Genomic DNA, 27764 nt, shown 5'->3' on the forward strand with positions numbered 1-27764 from the left:
GCTATTATCAAGCAGATGCTATTAGCATTTGGATTTTGAAGACTGGTTAAAACTTTCCTGACAACAAAAATGAAAAAAAAGCATTGAATGTGACTGTTTGGAGAGATTTCCACTGAAGTCTAAGAGGTTTCTATTGGCAATATGAGATAACTGCTGCCTGTTTACATCTGTGCCTGCTTGCTCACCCAGACCTCTTTCTGTTAGTTCAGGAGGAATCTGGAACCCACAGGGATTTCCGTCCTGGCAGGAACAAGGGAATATTATGGTATTTCAAAATGAAAAAGTATTTCAAATACTAGAAGTTATTATTCAGAAATGCAATTAGATTTTCTGTTTTGCCTCATTTCCATCAGCATGACAAAGACTTGGTACGTTTCTTCCCTTCCTAGTGTCCCATAACAGTCAGCATGCACATCTCCTTTTGTCTCCCACCAACCCCCCAGGAACAGCACCTCTCCTTCTGGCAAGGTTTTTGTTTGAAGGAGACACTCTTCCATTTCCACCAGTAAAGCTGCAGCCTATCTCTGAAAGCAGGCAAGGAGGTGATGAGACAAGAAAGCTTGTTTGGTTTCAGACCTGGCCACTCATGCACAACAATGTTACCTTGGATAAACAGTGTTTTTAAGCACAAGCTTGAGCAAACAGTGGTATGTAAATTGCATCAGCCTACAAATAGCTCTGGGACGCATTGTGTCTCATACCACAATTCAGAATAATTGCCTACTGGCTTCCTTTTGCTCTTGGGGCATAATAATCAGCTGCTTACCTCTGCCTGTAGTAAAACTACTAAACATCAGCACAGAAAGCCTAACAAATGTTCACTTGCTCATCTGCTTCATTTAGCTGCTAAAGCTTTCGTATCACTCACTCCTTATCTGATGCAGAGCATGCAAGTCCTATATATTTGGAATCTTTATCTCTCATAACTATATAAAGTTGTAGTTTTTATCTCCTTTGATCCATGTGAAGTTTGTGCAAAACTGCAGCCCATGATGATCTGTTTGTCCTTCCCCATTTTTAGAGAGGAGGTAATAAAACTTATTCGTACTCCTAAAACATTAAAGAAACACTGATTCTCAATTCTATGTAATATATAAAATATATTTACACCGTGTTTATGTTATAATGCCATGATGGTGTAAAGCATCCTCTCCCATATAGGAGAATCAATCTCAATACAAATAACACTCAATGATTTGTTCATGTGGAAGGGGTTTCAGAACTCCATACTATGGAAAGCTAAGATTCTAAGAACTTCATGTAGTTAATAGCTTGTGTCACTCTGTGCCATAAGATTTGATGTATTATCCCTGATTCATTATAGTCATATTTAAGCCCTTTGTAAACTCACACAGAAATATACTTGCTGGATTAGTCTAATTTCTTTTAAGTACATGACCCAGTAGGAGTCATTTAAGAACTGGGCTGAAAGAGAAAACACAATTAGCTTTCAGCTTGAGGGTTTTTTTTTTGGTTTAACCTCCAAAACTTCTGGTTAACCCCTGCATTAAGTGCACCAGTGTAAAATCTCCTTGTAACAGATGCCATTTGTATGGCTTGCCAAAATAGATCTTGAGGGTTTTTATGTTGTTTTGCTTTCCTTTTAAAGGTTTTCAACATAACAACTGTGATATTGTTTTATTCTAAAGAGTATCTTCCTCATTCTAGAGGAAATTGAGACTGTTCCACACCTGCTCCCAAGCACATCCTGACATTTTGAAAATGGATACGTACAGGACACACACTGTGCTCAGGTTGAATTCAATTTAACTGTATATACTCTTCCAGTATATACAGTTAAATTGAAATGTATTGATTGCACATCAGGCTTAACATAGACTTAAAGTTCTCTAAAATTAGAGCCCAGAAAATACCAATCCTTTACCCTGTCAACTCCATCTTCATTGATGCAATTGTAGAAATCAGACGAATATGCTCATATTCATTTCTTCAATCAGCACCAAATTTGTAACTGTGCAAGTTGACAAATAGGAGTTCAGTTGTAATGGATGGTGGTCTGCTGAGCAGTATGCCATAAATTCTCATAAGCGTTTATAATATTAAAATTTATTGATCAAAGTGTTCTTGTCTGGTAATTACAGACATGCCAAAGTTAGTATGCATAGTCGTGGAGGAAGCAAAAGGATTTTTAGCAAACCACAACATTTTGAAAGGGTCAACTCCTACAAAATGTTGTTCAGTCACCAGAGGGATCTTGGACAGTAACTATTTTCCTTTTTCTTCATCATCACATCATGTACTTATTTCAATATATGAGAAATAATGCCAAGAGCAGTAGTGTTGTCTTATTCCCATGAAGCAGGGAGTGGACTTGGGTGCATTTTCCTTGATATTGTCATCTCAACATGACTTTCTTCTGAGATCTCATCACATCTGGGCAATTCTTCCAAGGTGACAGAACTTTCTTTTTTTCAGCATGGGGCATTAGAAAAGAGAGGTGTCATCTGTTTATCTTTAACCCCAATTACCCAATTTGAAATCCAGGGGTGCAACTAATTGCAAGTGATGCCTGCTGGCATAAACTTTCTTGTTGCTGATGGAGTTTATATCTTTAAACAAACACAAGTGTTCCATGAACTTAAATACATTCTGTTTTAACCCTTAAATAAATGAGGTTATTCTGTTTCCTGATAGAAAATGATCTGAGACTGGATGCAGACTTTTCAATAGGTTTGGTCTTTAGATTAGGTTTTTTAGCTTGCTTTCATCACTAGCTTTGATTTCTCTTATATCATTGTGACAGGACAATTTATTTACATATGGTGTTTTTGCAGATACTAGACCAATATCAGGGTCCTATAATTTTTCGTAATTCATATCAGGTGAAGAATAATTCATTTGAAATGCACGCCTTTGACTGTAATGTGTTTCCTTAAACTCATTTATTTTCCTCTTTCTAAACTATGATTCAGATACTTGCTTAGTAAATATTGCCTGACATTCTACTGCATTTCCATAGCAGCTAAAAAGCAAAGCAGTAAAATATAAAAATATAGGCTCTGAAACGTATAGTTTTATATGTCATAGTGTTAAATATGATTTTTTTTTAACAGCAGCTATTTATTATTCACCCTGTCTGCCCTTTTCTTCACACACGTATTCAGAGAAGCAGAGATTTTGTAGTAGTTTAGTTCCCTTGGGCTGTGTCATGAGGCCCACAATAAAATATAAGACCAGAATTATTGCTAGCATAAAGCTCTTTGTGGCAACCAAAAGCTTGGTTCATCATTGATTAGTGATTGGTATTCTGCTGTAGCCATTTCACTAATATGGAAATAAAGGAAATTGCTTGAAAAGGAAAGAGGAAGCAATAGCTTTATATAAGGGGGGCTTTTTTTCCATTGCATCTCCTTAGTTTGCTTAGCTTAAGAAATGCAGCAGGATCATAATGAGGAAAGACCAAAGCACAGTACCATTGTAATGCTCTAGTAGATTGCCTGTGCAGTTATTTTATGTAATTATAGGGCAGAATAGATTTTAACAATTCTAAAAGTATCTGCCATTTCTGTAAATAGTTCTGGAGATCTAAATTTATGATATGCTATGATGACCAAGACACTATACCTAGAAATGACTGAAAGTTTTCAGATTCACTTCCTTTGTTTAATAAATGTACAGCATATAAAACCCAAGTGGCTACACAGTGGTCACATTATACAACTTATTGGGCTTTTGTCTAAACCACAGAATGTACATCTTAGCCCTTGGGGAAAAAATTTTCTTCCTTTTCTTTTCCCTTAAAACTCAAGAAATAGAAAATGAAGGTCAGTTTCAAGAAATAACCTGCTTCACTTAACTTTATGTTAACACAAGAAATATTAAATTTATTGTAACCAATGGTAGTATTTAAACATACATAGAAAGGAAAATGAAAGTACATTAGGAAAAGATCAATGCATATTCCAGTATGTTACAGAAAAATATGTATCTGTGTCAGAAGATTGCTGAAATCCTCAAAAGAGGGCAATGAAGAAAACTGTGGCAATGAAAATAGAGCTGAGAAATAAGTATGAATGTGTTTGAAGCAAAAAGGATCTTAACAGTGATTGAGATCTCTGGAGCAATGATAGACTAGTCAAATTACTTAAAAATGTATAAATGACAGAAGTGATCTCTTAGTATATATTCTCAATTTTTGGGAAAAAATGAAAGAAGGAAATGATAGGGGTGTTTGAAAAGATAATGATGATAAAACCTTTTTTGATCCTGTGATAATTTGAGAGAATGCCTTGTACTAAATATTAAAATGATAGACATTTTGAAGAGAGCATTTGTCTTTCATTCAATTTTGAAAGAGTTAGGTAGCTGAGGAATTCTCTCAGGATCTGATCTTCATTTTCACCATTTTTTTGAACAACAAAGAAGTTCTGGAAGAGAGGTAATGTTGGATAATAGTTTAGAAGGAGTTGTAAAGGAAATTATTTGTGTTATTTATATTGAGTGCTTAGCAATGTTCTTAATTGGACACCTTATGAAATTTCAATCAAGAAATAAAAGTATTATGGAAATTATATAGCATTCCTCAAATGCACTAATAATCCACTATCTCTACTTCTCCAAATGTAACCACTTCCTCAGAGATTGCTGTTTAAGAATATTGTATTTAAAGGCTAAATTCCTGATGGTTGTATAAGTGCTTTGGGTCCTTTGATGATGAAGAGTTCAACAATGACCAACAGAATAATAATGTTTATAACATTATGTAGTAAAATAATTTATAATATTTACAGGAATGGAGAGGTAGGGAAGTAGCAAATAACAAAGATAAATATTGAAATTCTAGTGTTCTTGTCTTCAAAAAGCCTTGAACTCCAAAGCATTTAGAATTCTATAACTGTTATATCATGAGGGCTTGAGTTTGAGTATTTTTAAAAAAAACTATCATGATTTGATGACCTGATACCTTCACATGTCTACTGGGAAAAAAAAGCCACTTTATTGCAGTGACTTTTAAAATGGGTTTATCATGTCTTGGGAGAAGAACTCTAGCTTGCTATGGCTGACATGCTTTTGTCCAAGAAGGATTTAATCTTGTGGTATGAGGCTAATTGCAGTACTTCTGCTCAGTCAAAGAAAGCATCTCGAAGGAGAAGTTTATGTGGCAGTTTTGAGTAATTACCTTATGTCAAGTTACCATTGTATCTGAAGCAGCAGACTTTCCAAGTTTAGTAAATATTTCCTCACATCAAAGTGGATATTTAAGTTCTTAAGAATGAACTTTAATGTCAAATTCTTGGAAAAGAACCTCACCATTAAGTTCTTTGAAAAAATTACTTCTAGTATATTAATGCTGTACCCTAATTTAATCACCGAAAGGCCATCTTTTACTTTAGAATACATATAGTACATAAACTTTGTTGCTTTCAAAATACTCATTTATTTGAAATACAGGAGTTTAATTCTTAATCAGGCAGTGTTAGACTTTAACAAGTTCGAGCCAATTTAACAATGTTTCTGAAAGCAAGTTAATGTGAAATGTAAAGAGACTAAAAAAAAAAAGCATATTGAACAAGTAAACTCAGAAAAACCTAAAGAGTTGTATTTGATGCAAGAATTCAGTCTTTACAATAAGTATGTTGTTCTGAGCCAGAAAGCCCTGTTGGCAGAGCTGACTGCAGCTGTATGAAGATACTTGGAGGTGCAGGTAGCTATGGTGAGAAGGGGCTCCCTGAGTAGCTGTCCCCACCTTTTCCATATTCTGCTGCTCGCACCTTTTCCATATTCTGGCATTGTGGCTATCTGCAGGATTTGGATTCTGTGGGCACTGACTGACAGAAGTGAGTTTGTCCTAATGCTTGATGGAGACAAGCCCCAAGGCTGTTCTGCCCCTGGAATAAGGGCCTCACAGCAGATGAATGGATTCAGTGTTGGTGTGGGGACCATGCTGATTATTCCGCATGGTTCTGCAGGCATGAGAGCTGCTGTGAGGACATCAGACATAATCCTGCCTTCCTCACATAGATTGTCCCGGTTTGAGGCAAATTTGGGAGAAAACCTCCAAAAAATGTCCCTCTAGAAAGCAAATTCAAGCAGCCCCTCCCCCAGCTGGTTCAGGAAGAGATTTCCTTGGAGAAAGTGGAAAAAACCTGTTTATTTAACAGGCAAAGCATTCACCAGTGTAAAAATTGAACAATATTAAACACTAAAACATCTTGCTGCTCTGAAGAGATGACAACGTCAGAAAGTCCCCTCTGTGGGCTGTAGCTCAGCTCACTCAGTCTCTGATCAGTCCCTCTGGCCCTGGGCAATGCCGCGGCCCAGGCCCGGCCCGGTGCGCCACAGCTACAGCTGCCGGTGCTCTGCTGGTGTTCAGTCCAGAGCAGGTTTGAACAGGTCAAAGAAAACACAGTCCAGGGAACTTCTCTGCCTCAGCTAGCCAAAAACTAACTAAAGGGAAAGGAGACCTCTCTCCTGCTGTCCACTGCAGACAACACAGTCCAGGAGAAGGATGTGGAGGAGCAAGTACAGTTTCTGAAAACAAACTGCATGCTTCTTCTCCACTCCACTTTGCTCTCAGAACCAGTCTTAAAGGTGAAAAATTTATTTCTGGGCGAAACAGAAGAATGAGGATACAAGCATTATGAAGTCACCCCAGGACACAAGTGCATCCTCTACTGAACCAGTAGTTTTTCTGAGGGAAGAGCTTTTGGGTTGAATTATGTTATGATTATGCTATTATAATTTTGTACTTACAACATTTGCAGGATTTATTTTATTCAGAAAAGGTAGCTATTCTGTATCTAGATAATCTGCATGTGTTATTTGGACAGATTTCAGAATGAATTCTATAAAATTACTTGTTTCTCCAAAGAGTTAGGGATGCTGAATTAATTATACACACACACACACACACATATAAAAATATATATACATGCATACACATATGTTAATATATGCAATTTGTATAGATATGTGCTATGAACAAACTCCCTGCACATTTGGGTATTTGAATGAACATAAATGACTTTGCTTCATGACAGCTTTCTTAAATTATACACAACTTCATGGGGAGAAAGGCAGGGGCTTTCTGTGTCTCCTTTGTATTAACTACAAGGTTTTTCCTTAATAATTAAAAAGGGGTTTGGATACTTCAGGACATATTGAAGGGGATGCTTAGAAATAGAAATCAAAGAACTTTGTTCTGCATCCAGCTCTTTCAAAGACTTGATTGAATGACTTCAATAAAACATTTTGGGATAAATTATATGCTTTTATTTCCCTGGCTTCTTACAAATTTAGAATGGGGAATGCAAAATGGGAACTTCTAATGCCATGGAATAAAGGAAATTAACACTGAACGTGGATGAAAGTGTAATGCAACAACATAATCTAGTTACATAAACTTTGCAAACAGTAATAAAAATCACAGTCATGATTTAGCATTCCCAGTAGACAAACTCAGCATTTTTCACAGATTTATGATTGAAATCTTGGCCTTATGGTGTAATCCTGTATTTGTGTAATGAGAGTAAATCCTCACTAAAAACAAACTGGAAGATCATTATTTCCAAAGAAATGCTTGCAGTAAGACAGGAACATAGTATGTGAAGAGAAAAAGAAGATGGAAAGGTAACGGTTCCTTGTGTGTTCCTAAAGCCATGAAGCATCCCAGGCTTTCAATATCAAGTGACAGCTTTAATTTACAGCTGAGCTTGGAGACATTTTTATAGCCCTGCATTCAGTTCTTTTATGTGGGCAGTACAAAGTGCTTATCAGAACAAGCACGTTTTTTAAACCACAAGGCACTTTCAATACTGTGCACCAGGAGTAGGGTCCTGAATTTAGGATTAGAGAAAATATACCATAAGTTGGATCATTAGAGAGTCAAAATGTAGATAGATTAACGGTGTACCTGAGAACATATTATCTCTGTCCTATTACTCTTATTTTTATTTTGCTTGTAAGACATGGATTTGCTTTGACTTGGAGAAAAATAGAAAGAAGATGGGTATCTTACCTGGTTAAACAGGTGTTCATTGCAAAATAGGCAATACAGATAATAGTTATCTTACTGTGCGTTGTGCATATTACGTTAAAAATTTTAAAAGCCTAGTAAAAGGCTGTGTAAGTGCCACTTGAACTGAAACACAGGATACAACCATACTCTCAAGGAGAGAGGGGAATAGCAGGCTATTCTATGATTTCTGTGGTGTGCCTGTGATGTAAAACCACAACAGCTCTTTTAGGGGATTTTTTTTTTCCAAAACATAAACTTGAAATAACAAGTGCAAACTGTGTTACAGCATCTCAGAGTTGTGTTTTTACAGCTTTTAAGAGGTTGATAAGCATTTATTGTCTACCAGTGGTAGGGGAAATAGGGAGGTTAAGTATGAGAGTAAGTAGAAGTCCTTGAAAATCAAAAGCCTCCTGGGGTCACTTCTGTGCAAGATATTTTTAAGAGTGGATCTAGAAATCAACTACCATGAGCAAGTAATCCATGAGAAAGTTGAATTACATTTGAGAAAGTGAATTTAGATTTTGTACTTGTCCTTTTTTGTGTAGAAGAAATTACCTATTTACTGTATAAATATTTTGCATGCTTCCACATCCTCATCTGAATACAAACAGTTTTTCAATTGGAGCAGCAATTTCCTCACTTTTGTAGAAGAATACATTATAATGAAGGAAATCTGATGAGTCATACAGTGGAGAATGAAAGTAGTGATGATAGCCTCTTACTGTATTTTGTAAGTAATATAATACAGAGATAAAGGTTGATATTTTACTCATCTCATTGAGTTGCAATAGCCTTGGAAGTAGTAAGAGATTGCAATAAACTACTCCCAGGAATTCAAGAACATTCAAGAACACGAGTGTGGTCACATTGAATCAGAGCAAATACATAGGTAGTCCACTTTCTTGTCTGAAACAGTGCTGACAGTTTTAGGGAAACCATGTGAGAAACATACAGGGACTTTGGGAGGGCTTTTGACATCAGAGACTGTCAGCGTTAATATATTTCCCATTTAAAATAAAAAAGAGTTATTGTTTAATTAATTTTACCAAAGAATTGCAGTAAGAAAAATTTTATCCTTTCTTAGCATGCAAGGCAGCTGACTCAGGCATAGAAACATCATCTTGTTCTCCACATTTCTCTTGTATGGGATAAAGGATGGACAGATGGCAGAGTGCAAAGAGCACAAAAAACAACATAAACTGCATCTTTCTTGGCTCCTGTGGTTCCTTTTGGTTCTTCAGTGAAAGTAGAGGCATGCCATTAAAATTCATCATTGCTGTTTGTCTCCAAAGTAACCCTAGAGCAGAACAGCTAGACATCAACTCTTACTAAGGCCAGGAATAAAAAAATCCATAAGGTTTAAATTTAATGGTCAAAGTGGCTGTGTTGTGGTATATTTCTGAACAAATAATCTGTCACCTTGTTGAGCATTAAGCATCAAAACCTAACTTATACAATATATTTGCTATCCATTTTGTTTGACAAACATGAATACACCAACACCTTAAGGTGTGTATGGTCTACCCCAAACTGTGGGAATCCATTAGAAAGACTTAGTACACCAGATGATGGGATATTCCCCAGGCCATACAAAAATGCAGCAGTCATTTTGATTGAGAGTTTACTAAAGAGTTTGTTGGAGTGTCTTACTAAAGAGTGTCTCACACACAGGAGACACTTTGGTCCTAAAGAACTGGAAGGGAGACCTGTGGATTCGGTGAGCAGTGTGTCCCTAGGGAGGTGTGAGAATGTGCAAATGCAGCATTATGGCAGCACAAAATGAGAGGTGTGACAGCTCAAGTAGGAGCAGGAATAAACATGTTTGCTGCCTCTCCAGTTCTGAAGTTACAAAGGAAAGGAGACATATGGGGGACTTGCCTCCCATGGAGAAATATGTTGGGTTTTCTTTGTATCAGCTTCTTCCACGTAACTCCCATCTGCTGAATCACTGGGTTTCTTTTCTGACAGTGGATTTTCCCAAACTCCTGCAAGATAATAATGCACGTTTATCATTTCTTGCCATGGCATCAGATAAGGCAGGCTTACCTTGTCTTTATGCCTATTCCAGCAATGCTAAAAAAGAGATTAAAGCACACCTTCCCTGGGGTCTGAAAACTTCCTGTCATAGGCTGATTGCTTAGCCTTGCTGAAAACAGGTGTCTCTCTCCAGTGAGGTATAGCTGGAATGACTAAGTCTACAGTGACTGAAATCTACTGGATGTACAAGTCTGTGACAGTCTAATGTGGTTACTGGTATTCACAAAGACACCTAGCATTTTCTCTCCACAGTCTTCCCTTTCTGAACTTGCACAGTAAAATTAAATGAGGCAGAAGGTCTGCAGCAGGATTTTTTTTCCAGGGTTTAAAGGCTTCCCTTCAGATTTTGTACTAATCCATCTATTTAGGGTAGATAAAATGTGAGTAAGGGAGGAAGGCAAGTAACATTTTTATCCACTCAGTCTTTTAAAGATTCTTTTCACTAACTTTTAAGAATGACTTTCACAGCAGTAAGACCTTCAGACAAATATTATACTAAAGATGAAACATACCAATTTGATAGTCATAGTTTTGGTCATAATAATTTCTCACTTTTGGTAGTACTTGTACTCAAATGAGATTTTGGAGTATTCTGAATAATTTCCTTTTTTTTTGTTTTCCTGAATCTTGAAATTAAGTCATACTACTGAAATTTCAAGACCTCAACTCTACTTCTCTGGGGAAATGGTAGACAAAAATCTGCCATCATATGAATGGTACAACTTCTTGAAAGTCTTGAAGTAGATAGAATTTAGAAAAGTCAAATTTGGTAGAGATATCTTTTCCAGCTTTGTGTGTATTGGGCAGGTGAGAATATATTCTGGCACTGCAAAGTACATGCATGCAATTTGTGTCTTTTGCAGAAAAGCAGGCAAAGAAAATGCCCTCAGGCATGTTTAATGGCATGCTCACAGAGGAGACAAATGGCATCCCAGTGTTCCAACTGCTTTTGCTGTCAGTAATATGAACTTCAACAATTCCATTATAAGTATCTCTAGATGATATCTTCCAAAAGTCTCACAGTGGCGTGTGGTCCCAATAGTTGTGGTAGGAAATGTTGGAGATTTCTGCCCACAACTGCTTTTCCCAAGTGTAATTTTTTTTCAGCCATGGAGCCAGCAAGACTATCTTCCTTGTACAGATGCTTGAGATATGTTTATTTTTTGATCCATGTTTGATGTTTATTCACTTATCAATTGACTGGTTGGTCTTACAATTTTCTTTACTGCAAGTATCTCTAATCAGATTCTGATTCATCTGACATTCATTTTGCTTAAGTTAACCTCATAATTCAATAGAGGAAATTGCATAGTGCTGTGAAGTTCCAGACACATCATAAAGATCTTCCTTTATCTAGTAGAGCTGATGATGAATTTTGAGAGCTCTACTATTTAGCCCACTTACCATTCAATCATTGATGTCATCTTGTAGCTCATGTGTTCCTAAAGAACCCTGTTGGCTTAATTGGGGTAATTGATGAGACCAAGGGTTCCAGGTTCTGAGTTTTGCCAGGGCCTTTGCTCTAAACTTGTCTCCTTTTGTTCTCCATATGAAAACTAACTTGCTCAAGTTTATAAATTTATGCTAGTTTAGTTGTATCAGATCTGCCACAGCAATGAAGCCAGCATGTTTTGAAGACAGAAACATGCCTTGGAGTTTCTTGTATTTTCTAATCTTCACAGAGCCTGTCATAGCACATCTGCTGAATTCACTAGAAATCACTGGAAAGGCTCTGAAAAAGAAACACTTTTGCTGTGAGAGGATGACTGAGCACGGCGCAGGTCTCCCCGAGAGGAGTCCCTACCCTGGCAGATATTCAATGGCTATCTAGACAGGGTCCTGGGGAAATGACCCTGGGTGGCCTGGGCTGAGCAGGGTGCTTGGACCAGGGAACCTCCAGAGGTCCCCTCCCACCTTTACCATTCCATGAACCATTTTTGCTCTACTAGTGCTCAAGTAGGAGCACTATGCATTAACTTAAACATTGGTCTCCTGTAAAACTGTGCCATCCCTTGATGTCTCCTGGGCAAGTTCACACAGTTTTGGATGATAGCCAGGAGGTATTTGTACAGCATCAACCTATACAGTCCAAGTAGTCTGGAGGAAACATGATGGTGCTACAGCTCAGAAAAGCACAGCACACAGAGGTGTGATACTTTGCAACTAATTAAGGCTGTTTGGTTCTTACCTCAGCTGTGTAGGAACATTATGTACATGGTATTGAAACTAACTGACAAACATTTGAGGAATTTTGCAGACCTTGGGGATCAGTATTCTGAAAACCAAAGGAGAAATCTGCTATCTGTTATACTGTGACTTAAGATCAGTCTGTCTTCACTTTTGCCTGCGTAGTCTTGCTGAGCATCTCTAGGTAATTAGGAATAATTACCTCCAGCCTATGAAGAGCACTGGTGTCTTTTATAATGTTCTGGTAGCCCCCCTGCTTTCCTCATCTAGTTTGCTCTGCTCCAAGCCTTTTGAGAGACAATGGACAAGTATGGGTATGTCCTGGCTGTGCCTAGGAATGGACAAAAGAGCTGCTGGAGAAGGTTTGACTGATGGGATAAATAGAGAGACCCCTGCTGAGATAAGTGAAGAGCTCCACTGAGCATCACTAGATACCATCTTTTTGTAGTGCATACTGAAATACCTGCAGTGGGGCTAGTGGATAATGGCAAGAATTGGGAAGGTAAAGGGGATAATTACTGCATCTGTGGTTTGCTAGGACAAGGCTAGATAAACTTTTTTGAAGCACTGCAGTCCAACTGCTATGGAGAAAAATCAAAAGTTGGAGGATTAAAAGGAAGTAAGTGACTGAGAGATTAATTATGTTCTATTAAAATCAGAGAAAAAGTTTATATTAAACAATTTGAACACTTACTTTTTGAAAGAGATCTAAATATGCAACAAATGCAGAACTTTTACACTTCTATATGTATACCTTTAAAATTACCCTGAAAGGTATCATCCCTACTTCTAAATACTTGTTTTAAATTCAGATAATAATTCATCCTTCTCTCTTATAAGCAATGAACTACCAGTTTGTAACAAGCCAAAGCCAAGATCTTCTTATTTGATCCCAAGTGAAAATATCTATTTACATTGGAAAAGGAACACATGGGAGTTTGTTTGCACATCTAGAAGAGTGCTGGCCACACATGTTCAGGGAAGATGAATTCAAGTGAAATGGATGCTGTTTGAATGATGACATTTTGGAATGGCATTCCAAAAGGGTTAGAGGAATCAAGGCAGTTTATGTAGAAATTAAACTCCTTAAAAGGAGTTGATACTGGAGGTAATTTAGAAAGAATCTAGCTTAAACAACCCAAAAGACATCTTTTATTTCTCTGCAGCTCTATAACAATCATTTTTCAGAACAAGTGTTTCTGTTGACAACTTTCTAGTGAATCATACATGTAGTTATATAAATACTTTGAAAACTTTATTCTTCGTTGTGTGAGAAAGCTATAAAATCAGAAAATAATGTGAATTTGAAGTTTTATTTCTACAAGAGAATAGCAGACCTTAGAATACCTGTAAAAGAGTGAGATTTAGAGCAAGATACAGTTATGTTGTCACCCACCTCTAACAGTACTCTTCTTTCATGTTTGAGAATAATCTCAGACTTCCCATTCTTTTAAATCAAAATATACTTACTTATGAGACAAAAATGCCCATATAGCCCTCTATTGGTAGTTATTCATGCAATAAACATTTTTGATGAATTGCTTAAGATAACATGAGGTCAAAAAACGTCATGCTGCTATTCAGTCCTATTCCAACCCTTCTTCCTGGCCAAATAACTCAGGAGGTGGAGGGATGTTTTTGCTATGCTGTAAGCAAAGAAGGATATTTCTGCATTTTACATGACAACAGGAAGTGATCCTGAATCAGAGTTTTTTTGTCAGTGCAATGGCAACATCAGTGCAGTCTCATCACATGCAGTGACAGAGTCAAAGGATCCACGAGGGTTGCAACTATGCTTGAAATTGGTATTTGAGAGCTAGTGAATGACCTGCAGTGCAGGGACCTATTTAGACATGTGGTCAGACTTCTCAGCTGGTGCTAAACTGCTGTTTTTCCCCCTGTGCATCTGTCAAATATAAGCAGTCTTTTGTTCTTCTACTTTTGCAAGGCTGGCATTTGAAAGATGCATTGGAGAGAAGTTTTCTGGGGAAAAAAAGAGGAAAGATTATCCAGGCAGACATCTGAACTCCTGCCTGCTGTGGAAATAAGCTCTATGCTGTGGCTCAAATTAGGGGTAACAGCCAGCACATATTTTTTATTGCTTGGCTTATTGCTTTGTTTTGCCTGAAGAGAGTTGGTGATTGAAGATACACTGCCTTTTCGGAACCACAAACTAAACATAAGATGCACCATCCTGCGGGAAACCTTATGTTTCTCAAGATCTGGCATGAATCAATTTGTGCCATTTGATATCTCATGCCAAAAGCCCATATCAGACAGTTTTAGTTTGTTAAATTGGAACTTCTAATTGTTCAACTTGTCCAGGTCCATGTGAGCTCTGAACATGTATCTTCCTTAGTCATGGAAGGAGAGCTCCAAATGGTTTAATTTCTGTCTTCTTTTGAAGCCTGCATTAAAACACAGGTTTGAAGTGTTTTAAAGAGTCATAAAAGACTTATTTCAAGAGTAGAGGGTTGCTCTTTGGCAAGAAGGAGCATGACATTCATCTACTAGAGGCTCTAAATACTGTTTTTACTTGTTTACCTTACAGGGAATTCAATTCTACTTTCACCTTGCAGTCTGGGTGCCCATCTCAGCATCTCCTCCCTCACAGTCAGACTCTTCATGCTGAGGATGGGGTGGGTACAGATCCTGCAGCATTGGTTCCCAGCTTTTGCTATTTTTCTCACTTTTCCTTCTTTAAACTGGATCCTATAGGCATCAGGATCTAGGAGGAATCTAGGGCTGTCAGCTTCATTGTTATCAAATTGCCTCCTTATCTGTGACCTCCTTACCTTACCTGCCTTGAGAATTCAAATAAGTAGTAAACCTGTTCAATTCTCACTTTTGTCAGTTAGTCAGTAAGTACTTCACTGTGTCTTAAACCTCTGCATTGAGGAAGCCTGTAAAGGTACAGAGGTTTACTGGGTGTGCTCAAACGTGGAAATAAATAAAAAAAAAACAATTACAAGAATTTAGTATTTGAAGATGTGAAGGGCTATAATGGCAAATTAAAACTTTCTTTTGGACTAAATTTACCACATCTACCACTTGATATAATTATAAAGAAGTCAATTGTAATTTGCTTTTCCATTCTCTCTAGTGTCTTTTGACATGGACTTTTTCATTCATAGTAAGTTAGAAATCTTTAAAGATTTTTAAACTATAGCCAAGTCTTACAATGTCTTTTGCTCTATGTGAGCTGGCATTAAAATGAAACAACCAAGGGAGTCTTAAATGCCTTACAAGCACATTCATTCCAGCTGTTTGCAGGATTTCATAGGTCAAGCAGCCAAGGGGCTTGACTTTACTGTTTTGGGATCAGTTACAGCTTCATTGGAGGGTTGAAATTCAATCTTAAATCAGTGTGCTGTAACCAGTTGGCGCTATGGGGTTTTATTACAATAGCTGGCTTCTTCCCTCTCATGGCTGCCCACAGGCTGGAACTGCATTTTTATGGGCTCTGTCTGGTACAGATGTAGGCATCAGCCTCGGGTATATCACCCTGGCACCTGCAGCGTGCTGGGAACTGGAACTGTCTGATGCCACCTTGTGTATCACTGCAGTCAGGTGACCCTGCAGAATAAACATTAACAAACTTCTTCTCATGCTGATGAGATTCTTAAATAATTTGCTATTGCCTTTCTGAGCCAGATCTTGCAGCCCTGATGCAGTCATGGCTTCTTTTGACTTCGTGTGAGCTTTGTCAGAGGCAAAACTGGAGAGCTGGGCTCAGTTTGGTGAATTACCTAATAATATCACATCAAATCCATCACTCAAAATCTTCCTGCACATCACCAGTGTAGTTACAAGAATTTTGTGGTACACATAATTAGAAAAACAGTTTTGTAACCTTTGTTTTGGGTCTGTCTGATAATGTTAAATAGTGATACTAAATATATGTATATATTTGTTAAAATATGGACAAAAGAATCTTTTCAGCACCCTCTAATTCGATTTATAGGTTTTAAAGATCTGGCATTTACCATCTCTCCTTTTTATACTAGGGCTCAAATTACCTGATGAGATCAACTTCTTTGCCATTCATTTAGTGGGGTCGTTTGGTTCTGAGTTGTTAGAGCAGCGTATTGGCTTTAAAAAATCATTGAACATATACTGCTCACCCCTTATCTGTCTTTATTCTTAAACATTTATCAAAGAACAACTGGTAAAGTATTGAGGAGTGAATTTTTTTCTTCTCAGAATTTTTTTTTTGTTTTGTAAAATATCATGTCTTCAGCAATATTATGTGCTGTCACTGCTGTCACCCTCCACTGAATTCATTCACCAAAGCAGCTACCAGAATGGTGGGAAAAACTTTACTTAATTCTGAGTATTTTCCATATGAGTTGAACAGCTGAATAATAATACCATTTGCTGTTGAAAAGCAGCACAGGCTGTCTTAAAAAGACAACATATTTCTTATTGAACCTGCCTTTCTTTTCTTTGTTTTTATGCTTTGGCCTTTACTAATCTTGGCTATTGCTCTTTCATCAAGCTCCTTCAGCACATGTATTTCTTTTGCTTCATATTTTATTTAAAATTAGTCAAGTGACAGCCAATTATCTATCTGTCTGACCAAGACTGAAAAGACATTTTTGATCATCAGGTTTTTTTTCTTCTCCAAAAATTACCTGTCAGAAAGCTAAGTGTCTCTTTTGCTCCATTAAACTAAACTCACTATAAATATTTGTGATTTACTCAGTACCTTTCCTGACATTCAATAACCTCCATGACACATAGTCTTATAAATGTATTTAGTGAGCTGTTATAAGGGATTACCATCCTAAAAACACCCAAAAGCTAGTGTTTCACCTGGACAAGTGAATGAGGATCATTAAAAATCTATTGAGAGTTTCTTCTGTGGTCAGATAATTCCTTTAACTGTCACCAAAGCTATGAAGTAGTGATCTCAGTCAAAGTTAAACACTTAATTGGGATACTGACTACATTCATTTTTGGTAATGAAGCCTGTAGTGAAAGAGAGAGGGTAAGTTACAGATAAGGAGGCTGTAATATTTAACTGAAGAACAGTAACTTGCTAAACAGTGTTCTTCAGCTAAGACACCTCCTTTCCTCTTCAGGTTTAAATGCTCTCCCCTGCATTAAAAACATGGCATTTCTCTGGTGTTAAATCTTATCTCCCTTTTTACTGAAGTCAAGCCTGTCAGTAAAATTCTGAAATCACAGCAGGAGTACAAAATTTATATAAAAAGTTGTTTATGCATTACCATTGGTCTTTGATGAAACTTATTTATTCACTTATTTATTTTACCCTTCTTCTTTCATCACCTAATTTCCTGTTAGAAATCCTGGGGTTTAGCATGTGGTAAGTCAATCCTTTACTCTCCAGTGCTGAGGTTTTATCCACAGTAGCGTGGCAGCTTTTTGAAGTCTTTTCCCCTTAAATTAGAAAGTGCATATTTTCCAAATGTGAACTTTAAGCATTTGCCCTAAGGTTTTACAAAAATGTTTTCTCAGTGGAACATCTGTCAAGGAAAAAGAAATACACACCTAAGAGCCCTGGAATCTGAAGACAGACTTTAAGTCAAATGTGCCTAGTGCTAGGAGTGACCTTGATCCAAGGTCTTGTCTATTCCAGCGGAATGTGAGGGCTGCAGGGTGGTGCAGGAGGCTCCTGCTGCTCCTCTCCTGCCTCACCATTGCCCTTTCCCTCATGTTGATGTGTAGCTTTTTGGGAGTGCCCACCAATCTGGGGACAAAATAACCAAGGGAGAAGGGAGGGAAAGAAGGAAGGAGGGAAAGGAGGAGATGGGATGGGATGGGATGGGATGGGATGGGATGGGATGGGATGGGATGGGATGGGATGGGATGGGATGGGATGGGATGGGATGGGATGGGATGGGATGGGATGGGATGGAATGGGAGGACAGGTTGTGAGGAAAAGGTGATTGCACTGCTGAGCTTAGCAAAGGTATCCTGGGGTTTCAGAGCAGAGACTACTCAAAGCTGCAAGTGGAATTTCTTTGGAGGAGGCTGGGGGACCCCTTCGGTTTTTAACAGCTGCATCTTCCAAACGGGACTAAGCTGTAATTCAGTTGGAAGAGTTCCACATTGGAACCGGTGATAATGGTAAACCAACAATCAACAGAGACCAACAATCCTCAGAGATTCATCATGTCCAGGAAACTCTTCCTGAAGCCACAGGTTAAATTTATGATCATAAGATGAAGGTGACAATTTTGGATAAACATCTTTATCCTTAGGAGCAGTAGTTAGAAAGGATGATGTGCTATGCCCTGGAACTTCTCCTGTGATAAGTATTCACCATATCAGCCAACTCTGAGTTTTGCATGCATAATTCAAATGTTACAGATAATTCCTGACCTGAATTTAGAAAATGAATAGTATGCACTGTAATTATTGATTCACCATTTTTTGTATGCTATTTTAATTTTTGACAGCTGAGTCCATTTGTAACAGTAACAGCGTCCATTTGTAAAGTCATAATTTTTCTCCTTTTTTTTTCTCTAGCTTGTAAAATTGTTTTAATTTTAAAAAGAATTTCAAAGCTATATAGTTTTACAGCTCTCCAGTTATTAAATACTTCTTTGATTTTTGCTAGATTTCTCAAATACAGATGTGTTAGATATACTACTGATATTTTTATGTTTCTTATAATTTCTAGGGATTGTTTTACATGGCAGAATGAAGCAACTTTTTACTATTAAATGCAGAGTAAATACACTTCCTAGTTTTTTAATTCAGTAATTAATACGGTAGTAAATTTGCAGATATTCTATTAACCTTTTATTTTTACATTTAGAAATTTTATAGTCTTTTGTTTATGTCATGCCACTTTTGGGTCTTTTCTAGTACAAAATTATCTGTTACATATGAAAACTGTTTATCTTGATATAGTGCCTTCTTCTGTTATGGATTTAGTTCTATTTATTAATCTCAAACTAACATGTCATTTATAAAACTTTTCCATTAAACTATAAAACTGACTGGTTTCCTTGATGCTTCTGACAGAAGAGAAAATTGATTTTTAACACGAATTTGAAAGTTGACTTTATAACTCTGCTCTGGTGTCTCATCACTCAGACAGCTTCTGATATATATTTTGAAGTATGATAGGACCTGAGAATTTAGAGGAGGGGTTTAATTTACAGGGCACGCTGATGAATCCTTCTCTCAAAAACATTTTTTGATTTCTCTGTTGATGAGGAATATTTTGGTGATTTCCCTCTGCAGATCCTATGCAGCGTTGCCTTTTATTTAGCTACTCCTTTGCCTTAAACTTCTTGTAAAACATTTATGCTACAGTTGCTACTATTTTACCACAGTTGCTACATTTATGCTAGTTATGCTACTATTTTTCTGTTCAGGAGGTTCCAATTGTGCTGCACATGCGGTTGACCTCTCTAGGCGAGGAAGCTCAGAATTCAGATCAGTTCACCTGAAGTTTTTGCTGCTCTTAATAAAAAAGGGCTTGAGCATGGCTGGTAGAGAGAGTTCACCCTGAGTGACTTCATTGAAGCCCCATCTTGCAGCTTAGTGCCTTCTCCTTGTGCTCTGCAGGAAGTGGGAAATGGGAAATGTTTGGAAACAAAGAGGTAAAAACCCAAGACTTCATTAAGTGAAGTGCTACAGTCCCACTAGAGCATTTTACTGCTAGTCCTGGTCTCCTGAGTCCTGCACTTTGCATTACAAGATTGTCAGTGGTGATGATGGCTAAATAACAAAGCGCTCCCTTGCCAGCAGTAACAAGAAATATCATGCATCCTTTTCCAAGTGTTGTTATGATTAGAAAATGTTATTTCCCATCAACTCTGATAGGTCTTTATAAGTTCTCATGATAGTATTTCACTCAATTTGACATAGCTTTCATTATAAACATTCATCTAATATCGAAGTTGCTGAAACAAATTCTCTCTTTTATTTACAAGAACTGTTTGGGGTTTCATTCCACTTCTGTGTTACTCATTTTAAAAAGTATCAAACACCAATTTATTATGGACAGTCCCAAACTTTGTTGTTTTAGTTGTCACAAGCAGTGGAGGTGCTGCCTCTCCCAACTTAGTAGGGAACTGATATGACAGTAAACCCCAGAGGACCTCAATGTATGCTCACATTGAGCATACCCAGCTGCAGCCTTGAGCTCCTCTCCCCTACTAAATTTATTGTCTGTCTTCTAGCAATGGAAGAAGTTGAGCCAGCTAATTTTGGGAACCTCTCCCTTCCCTTTAGGTTTCAGTTTTTTAGGCTGTTTTCAGAAGAATCTGAAAATGGTGAAGAAATTATAAATTAATGTGGGAAAATTTCTTGTTGAGAAAAACAGCCTCCTTATAATCAAAATGTTTCTGGTGTAACATTTTGAAGTACTCACATGCACCTAACTCTAAGTGAAAGCACCTTTCACAGAATCTAGGCTAGTTTGGTGGCCAATGATGGACACAGAGATTTTGGGTTTGAGCGAACATCAACAGTATGGACTCTTCATATCTGTGCAAGACCAGCATGTAAATGTTCACAGGTGCCTTTTTCTCCCCTTTATTCTGATGATTTCTATCAAATCAATTACCTGAATCATAGCCTATATTAGTGATTGCTTTTTCATTTGCGCAGAGCTAAAATCTATGTGTCCTTCACTGCTCCTTGGGGGCTCTACTAGACATGAGAGCAGCAGCACTCAGATGTCTCCTCTATTCAGTCCAGAATGCTCATATGGTATAAAGAGAACAGATCTTAATATGTTTCCTCTGCCATGATAATGAATTATTAGCTTTTTAACTTCTGCCTGTGTTGCCTGCAAGGTGTTATAATTTAGAAGAGAGTAGCAATTTGAGGAGGAAAGACATGCCTCCTACCTCTTTCTTTTCTTTAGATTCTCCTTGGCGCCCACACCACCTCTGCTAATGTGTTCTGTGGGCTTTGGGGATGAGACAAATTACTCTGTGTTGGTGACAAGAGCAGGATAAATGAGACTTAGCTGTGCAGGAAGAACTCTCTGCATAGCTTGATGGTGAAAGCACTTCTTAGTGGGGAAGGAATGGTACTGTATGTTGGCAGCCTGCTTCCAGGGCTCCTTCAGTGGTTTCATGCTGTCACTGTATATAAAATAAAGAGTGAGCCCTGCAGGCAAGAAACATGAGCAACTCTCCCAGTTTTGTACAAGTGCCATAGGCAATAGACTGTACCCTCATGTTTCTACTTGCTCTCTTTTTGACTTGTGAAATACGAATTTTTATTTTTTGCCTGTGACACAGCTTCAAAGAGAAGCTCTTTCCCTCAGTATCCTAATGCAAAGAAAGTGGGAGGAGAAGGATGAATAACTCAGTAGGCAGCAGGAGAAGAAATTGAACTTTATTTCTCTGTGTTTGTGGTGGATGCCTTAACCACAGTAACCCATGGAAAGACTAATAATTTGTTTTTTTTTTTAAATGTGTAACTCTGTGTATGATATATATGTGCACGCTGATCTTTGGGAATATATTGTGGCCATTGAAGTATTTTGTGGGACCCCAGACCTGCCTGATGGATGTACTCAGAATTTGCTTGGCAGATATCAGGGAGATGCACATGAAGGCAAACTTTTTATCTGATCCAGTTTAGGCATGAGCTGAACACCAAGCCTTTTAGCGTGAGTCTGGTGGCAAAGTGCAGTGGTTGTGTTCATTTATGTTCCAGTATTACATTTTTCAAGCATTTTAGGTGATGATCTGAAAATTTATCAGGGGTCAGTTTAAGAATGGAAAGACACCAAACAGCTTCATTCATATCTGTGCTGCATGCTTTTGTCTTTCACATAGCTCTAGGTGTTTCCAAGCTACATAAAATGCATGATGGCACCCATGACCCACCAGTGTGAATTTCCTCAGTACCCACTCTGGGCAAGCTCTCTGCTCCTGACACCAGCACGTTCTCCTGCCTGGGGAGGTAGCCATCCACTAACATTGTGGATGTTAGTGAGCCATTAAAGTTTTCTGTCACATTAACCAGGGTTATTGTGACCAGTGGCCTTCCCAAAGAGAGAGAAACCCATGGCCAAGGGTTGTTTTGAGTAGGTAAGGGTATAGTTTGCACACAGCTGCCCTATTTCAGAGCCAAGGACACTTTAATGGAGGCCATCCTAAGCCAGCTGCCTTCAGTGCTGGGAGTGTGATGGGACACAAACAATTTATTGGGGCAGGTGAAGACCAAAGATGCAGGAGGGTTTCAGGGAATGCCAGCGCAGAGGTGACTCTAAGCAAATCCTTGTCTCATTTGACAGCTCCATCTTCTTCTTGCTTGCTAATGTCAGGGCTTCAGGAAGACACATTGTCTCTGAAATCTGGTGGTCTCTGAAATTTTTTAGTTGTTTTGCTGACCCAGAAGATTTCCACTTGTAATGGGGATGAAAAAGTCTCTGGCTGTGATCATGGATTTCATAAATGCTTTCCTATGTGAAACAGGACTCTCAGCATGTTGTTGCCAGGCCATAAAGTGTAAGTTCTGTCTGTGCCAAAGAGCTCTCCAAACTCTTTATTTACCATTCTGCACATGGTATTTGGGGCACCCTTGTATTGTACTGTGTGATTTTTCATTTATCTATGCTGGGTTAGATGTTTAGCTGATAAAAGTCAGCTATATAAAACTTCACTGATTGCAAAGGAGCTGCATCAAGTTGATGATCCATCCTGCATTTAATAATTTCATTGTTTAGATTTATCATATTTATTAAGCTCAGCATAGAGAATATGGTTTTCATGTTGGCTGTAATGGAGGGGTTTTGTACAGAAAAAATGGATTCTGATCTCAGTGACACCTAGCCTCATCTTGCAGGTGAAGATTGAATCTGGCCATAATGTGTAAAATGAAATGGTTTATGTGAAATACCCACATATGATAATACTTTGGTTGGTATACATAGAGCCATGCTTGCTCCATCTGTCTCAGTTATAAATATTGTAAGTGCATATTTCAGTAAACTTTAGGGTTTGTAACAATGTACTAAAATCAAGTAGATGTTAATAAATTCTAGCAAGCACAGAAATTCAGTTGTTTCTCAGTAGGTTTCTATTTAGCTGCTCAATATTATCTTGCTACAGCTGCAAAAAATATTGAACTGAGTTTAAACTCCAACAAAAATGCTGCTAAGAAAGTTGATTTTCTATGTTTAGAACAGTGAATTGGATTGTCAAAAATGAGTAGCAAATGTGTTTGCAGAGGAATTTTATATCTGCCTTTTTTGTTTTTCTTTTTTGTCTAATGTTCAGAAGTGCAGAATTACCTAAGACCCACACGCTGATGCAAAGATGAAGGCTGATGCTTCTTAGTTTCCTCCTTTTCCACACCCAACTAAATCCAGACCCAAAATGCCATGAGGACAGTGGGAGGAGAGCTATTGGGATGCCACCATTCCCTTCTGATTTGTAGTTGCCCAAAAGTAAAGTAGCAGCTTTTGAAGACCACAGATGGCTCGTTTGGCTGCTGGTTTTGAAGCAGTTTGCTCTGAGGTCTTCCAACATTTTCTACTGCCTCTCACCCCCTGACCCTACGTCTGTGCCTCAGGAGCTTCCAGCAGTCTCCCTTAATTCCTGCATTAGGGATCCCCTGGGATCACAGTTGCCGTATCTGGGCCTGCTCTGCCCCTTTGGGCTTTCAGGAACAGATTGAGGAACTTGCACTTGAGTCTTGTTAGGAGCAAATCTAAGAAAACAAAGACATGGGGAAGGGAGGGAAGGTGATGCTGTTTCAGAAGCAATAGCAAAGTTTGCATGGCTTTGCTCTCTTCACTGATGAAGCCTGGTGCAAATAAGAAAATATCAAATGTTCTGGTCAACCCATAATTAAAAAGTGGATGTTCTGTTTATGTGTTTTCTTACAGCTGGCAGCATTAGAGAGACAAATCTTTGACTTCCTGGGTTTCCAGTGGGCTCCCATCCTTGGCAATTTCCTACAAATAATAGTTGTCATTTTGGGTTTATTTGGAACCATCCAGTTTAGGCCTCGATATATAGTCGTGGTAAGTCTCATTTATTATATATCTTTATGTTTTTTGCCATAAAACCTGTCATATTACAAAGCAAAATTTTCTTGGTTTCAAAACACCAGATGGTATTTCTGTAGAAACTGTACAGGTCTCCATGTCTTTTTGCAAATTAGACTATGTAAATAAATAAATAAAGTAAAAACTGTTCTTCTTTCTGTAACTGAATTAATGGCGATAATAAAAAAAATTGCAATGGCTAAGTTATATTTGACTGCATCTTTCTCTTAAGCAGAGAGGAGCAGTGATTGTAGAAATTTCTTTAGTCCTGTGATCCATGGGTTCCAAAGTCTCCTTCTCACTTACATGTAATTTTGCCAAGACCTGTATTTATGGCTTTGACCCTAAATTATTGTATATTCTCTCTGATGCTTGTAACTTGAAGCTTCTCAGTTGTTTTTTCCCATGTTCTCAAAATATCCAGGAATAAAAAGAAATTTCAAAGGTGTGAAGTAAACTGCCAACAAAAAAAAAAAATCTCTGTTCCTCCCCCACATTCATTTTTGAATGTAAGAATATTATGTCTTCACCTGGTAATGGCTGTATTTGGAACATTTTGGTTGTGTTGTCAGTAATGGATTTTAAAAGGCTAAAGTTATCTTTTTCCTCACAAAGGAATGAAATAAATATCTGCTGGGGAGAACTTGTTAAACAAATACTTTAAAAGCTTCATGTTTTCTAGTCCAGCCTGGAATCCTGTAATTCTTTGTCATGTCTTAAAAGAAAAAGTGAACAAAAGTGCATCCAAGATTACACTCATGTTAGCTAAGCTTACAAGCAGACTATAATGAATTGAAAATGGATTGATATAAAAACCAGCACTTTTATCTGTTATCTGTGGTTGAAGAGCTGGGCATCCATGAATTGATGATTCACCTTTCTGCTTCATCCTCTCCATTTTATGCATAAGAAGCGAGTGTAAGCATCTGTAAAATTATGTGGGAAATTCATGTCTGAAGTGCAACACTACAAAATTCCTTGCCCCTCAGGTTCATCACTGCTGTTCAATGATGCAAGCTCTGTTTAAATTTTCAAATGAACTGCAACAGATGTTGACTGTTTCTATATCTTTTCCAATGTAATTGAACATTTTAGGCTGTGCAAAAGTTGTTTTAAAGTAGAGGTAGAAAACTCATAATTAAAGAAAGAAACACATCCCCTGCGAGTTACTTTATGCTGCTTTAAATGAACTCCTATTCTGATTGATCTTTACTCATATATTTAGGAACTCTAGCTCTGGCAGGTGCTAATTCTCATTACTGGGGGAGATCAAGGCTTTAGAGCCCAGCTGGTCAGAGTACAGTGCTAATAATGCCAGAGGTCACAGGTTTGATCCCTGTGTGGGCCATTCACTTAAGAGCTGGACTTGATGATTCCTGTTGGTCCCTTCCAGCTCAGAATGTTCTGTGATTACCCATTTCTTCATCCCATCACCACCTCTCTGAGTGATCTGTGATTATATCCTTACTAACGTAGGGTTTACAGGGAAGTAGGAGTAGTTTGAGTCAAATTCTGAAGTCTGAAGGGAATCTGTAACATGAGGTGTCTGTAACTGACCTCACACTCAAAGCCAGCAGAATAAGGTGGCTGTCACATCCTCTGGTTCCCACTGTCCCCTGACTGAACACTTCCCCAGATCCTCTCTCCCACTTCTGGCAGGAGTTAACTGGATCTGTCAGTAAGTCAGTTCCATTTCTTAGCTGTCAGAAAACCAACCTAGCAAAAAGTGGAGATTTTTTTGCTAAACTGATGACCTGAATTCTTTCTGTGAGGTTCCAATGGTTGCCAAGGTTGGCGTAAGGCAGGGATTGGGACTGCATGTTTATGAACAGCAATGTGGAGGTGGAGGGGAAAGGAGGAGTTGCAAGATTTCTCTTGCTGCTAGCTCCAAACTTCTCAGTTCAGCCTCATGCCTGGCCTGCCCTCAGGTTGAATTCAGTGAATACCTCGAGCCAGCATAAGCAAAACTCCCTTTGCTCAGCTGCTGCTTCAGTCCCTGTGCTGTTCCTCTCTTTGCACCAGCACAGGTACCAGTTCAGCCACTTGGTAAACTGAGAACAGATCCAGATTAAAAGCAACCATTTTCTTTACTGGTGTTAAAGTGTAGGTGAGCTCTTTAATGTGCTTTGCTTGTTCCAGGAGATGGGAGAGAAGAAATGGGAGGAATTAGCCAGAGGAAGGAGAAAAGTGCACGGAGTCTTTCCACAGCAGCGCAGGGTCACACCAGCTTTAAGTTCTTGTTGAGCATAACCTGAGGATCTTCCAGTCTAGATCAACACATGCTCCCCAGAAGCTGGGCTTCCTAGGGCTCTGCCAACCACAGTTCAGCTTTGTCCACTGTCCCCAGAAGCCCCAGAAGGAGTCAGTGGTACTCACAGTAAAGACCCCTACCAGTGCCAGCTGCATACTGGCTGTATTCACTAAGGCAAAAAGTGACTGCCTACCTGTAAACTTTTACTGCTGACTTTAAAGTCTGTTTAATGCAAATCTTCAGCAGTGTCCTGAATATCAGCATGAAACACAATGAGGAGAGATTCTTACCAAGGCTCTGAGTAGTGAATTAGGCTTCAAATTATGGAGAAGATTCATGGCCCTCCATGTTCATAGATCCACTTTCAGCCACATCTAAGTCCCTAACTTTGTTAGGGGTTAGCATCCCAGGAATTTGGTACTGTGTCTGTGGCTGAAGAATTATTTTGAGTCATGCTTTTATGTACTCTTATGTACTTTTCTGATTTTGATTAAATTTAATCCAGTTTAACTGGAAAAGTAACTAATTTCTTCAAGAAAATTATGCTTAGTGTCCATTGTCTTTTCCAGAAGACTTCCCTGGAAATCAGCTTCACTAATGCAGATGATCCCATCAAAATATTAAAAAAATATTAAAACCTGAAGTTAAGAGAGAATCATGTCAGATACAATGGTTTACTTCTGTAAACTGTCTTCACAAAATTAATCTGGCATGTGTGGACACAAATTGTCCTCATGATAATCTGTCATACTCTGATGGTGATCCTGACTTCAGCTGACCAGCTCTAGAGCCATTGTTTAACCACAAGAGAATGTTTTTCATCTATCTTGTGTGCAGTGAATTCTGTGCCTGAAGGTTTCCCTGATAAGTGAAGTTACACAAAAGCTTTCACTTTGTCATCTTATGCTGCATATGTCGTGTTCAATCTCCTCAAATTTTGAAATATGTAAAGAATGGGAAAGTAAGTGAATAAATGTAATACATGTAGTGCCATAATTTGAAGCACAGCTATACTGCAGTCAAATATGAAAGTGTTTCTGCAGGCACAATAGAGCAGGCTTTTGTTGCAGGTACATAGAGCCAAGAGTTTCAATGAGGGCTGCAATAGAAACTGATAAAAACAATAGCAGTTGCATGCTTCTGACTCTTCCACTGCCATTGAACTCAGTATGGCCAGTTTATCACTAGGATTTAGTGACTACATAAGCTGCACCATAAATATAGTCATTGTAGATTAAAAGTCTGAATAAAGAAATTAGTTTGAGCGATATAAAATTTGTCATCAGAGCTTTCTACCAAAAAAAAAAGTCTCACTA

General features: G+C 38.1%; 1 protein-coding gene across 3 annotated transcripts in view; it reads left to right on the forward strand.

Moving 5' to 3' along the window:
- Nucleotides 1–27764, forward strand: part of NKAIN3 (sodium/potassium transporting ATPase interacting 3) — a 337404-nt gene that overhangs the window by 133232 nt on the left and 176408 nt on the right. For all 3 annotated transcript variants that reach the window (XM_063169394.1, XM_063169375.1, XM_063169384.1), the window contains exon 2: nucleotides 24036–24173. In XM_063169394.1, the coding sequence (XP_063025464.1) occupies nucleotides 24036–24173 (138 nt within the window). The remainder of the gene's footprint in view (nucleotides 1–24035; nucleotides 24174–27764) is intronic.

Source organism: Melospiza melodia, chromosome 1 (genome assembly GCF_035770615.1).
Source record: "Melospiza melodia melodia isolate bMelMel2 chromosome 1, bMelMel2.pri, whole genome shotgun sequence".
Lineage (NCBI taxonomy): Eukaryota > Metazoa > Chordata > Aves > Passeriformes > Passerellidae > Melospiza > Melospiza melodia.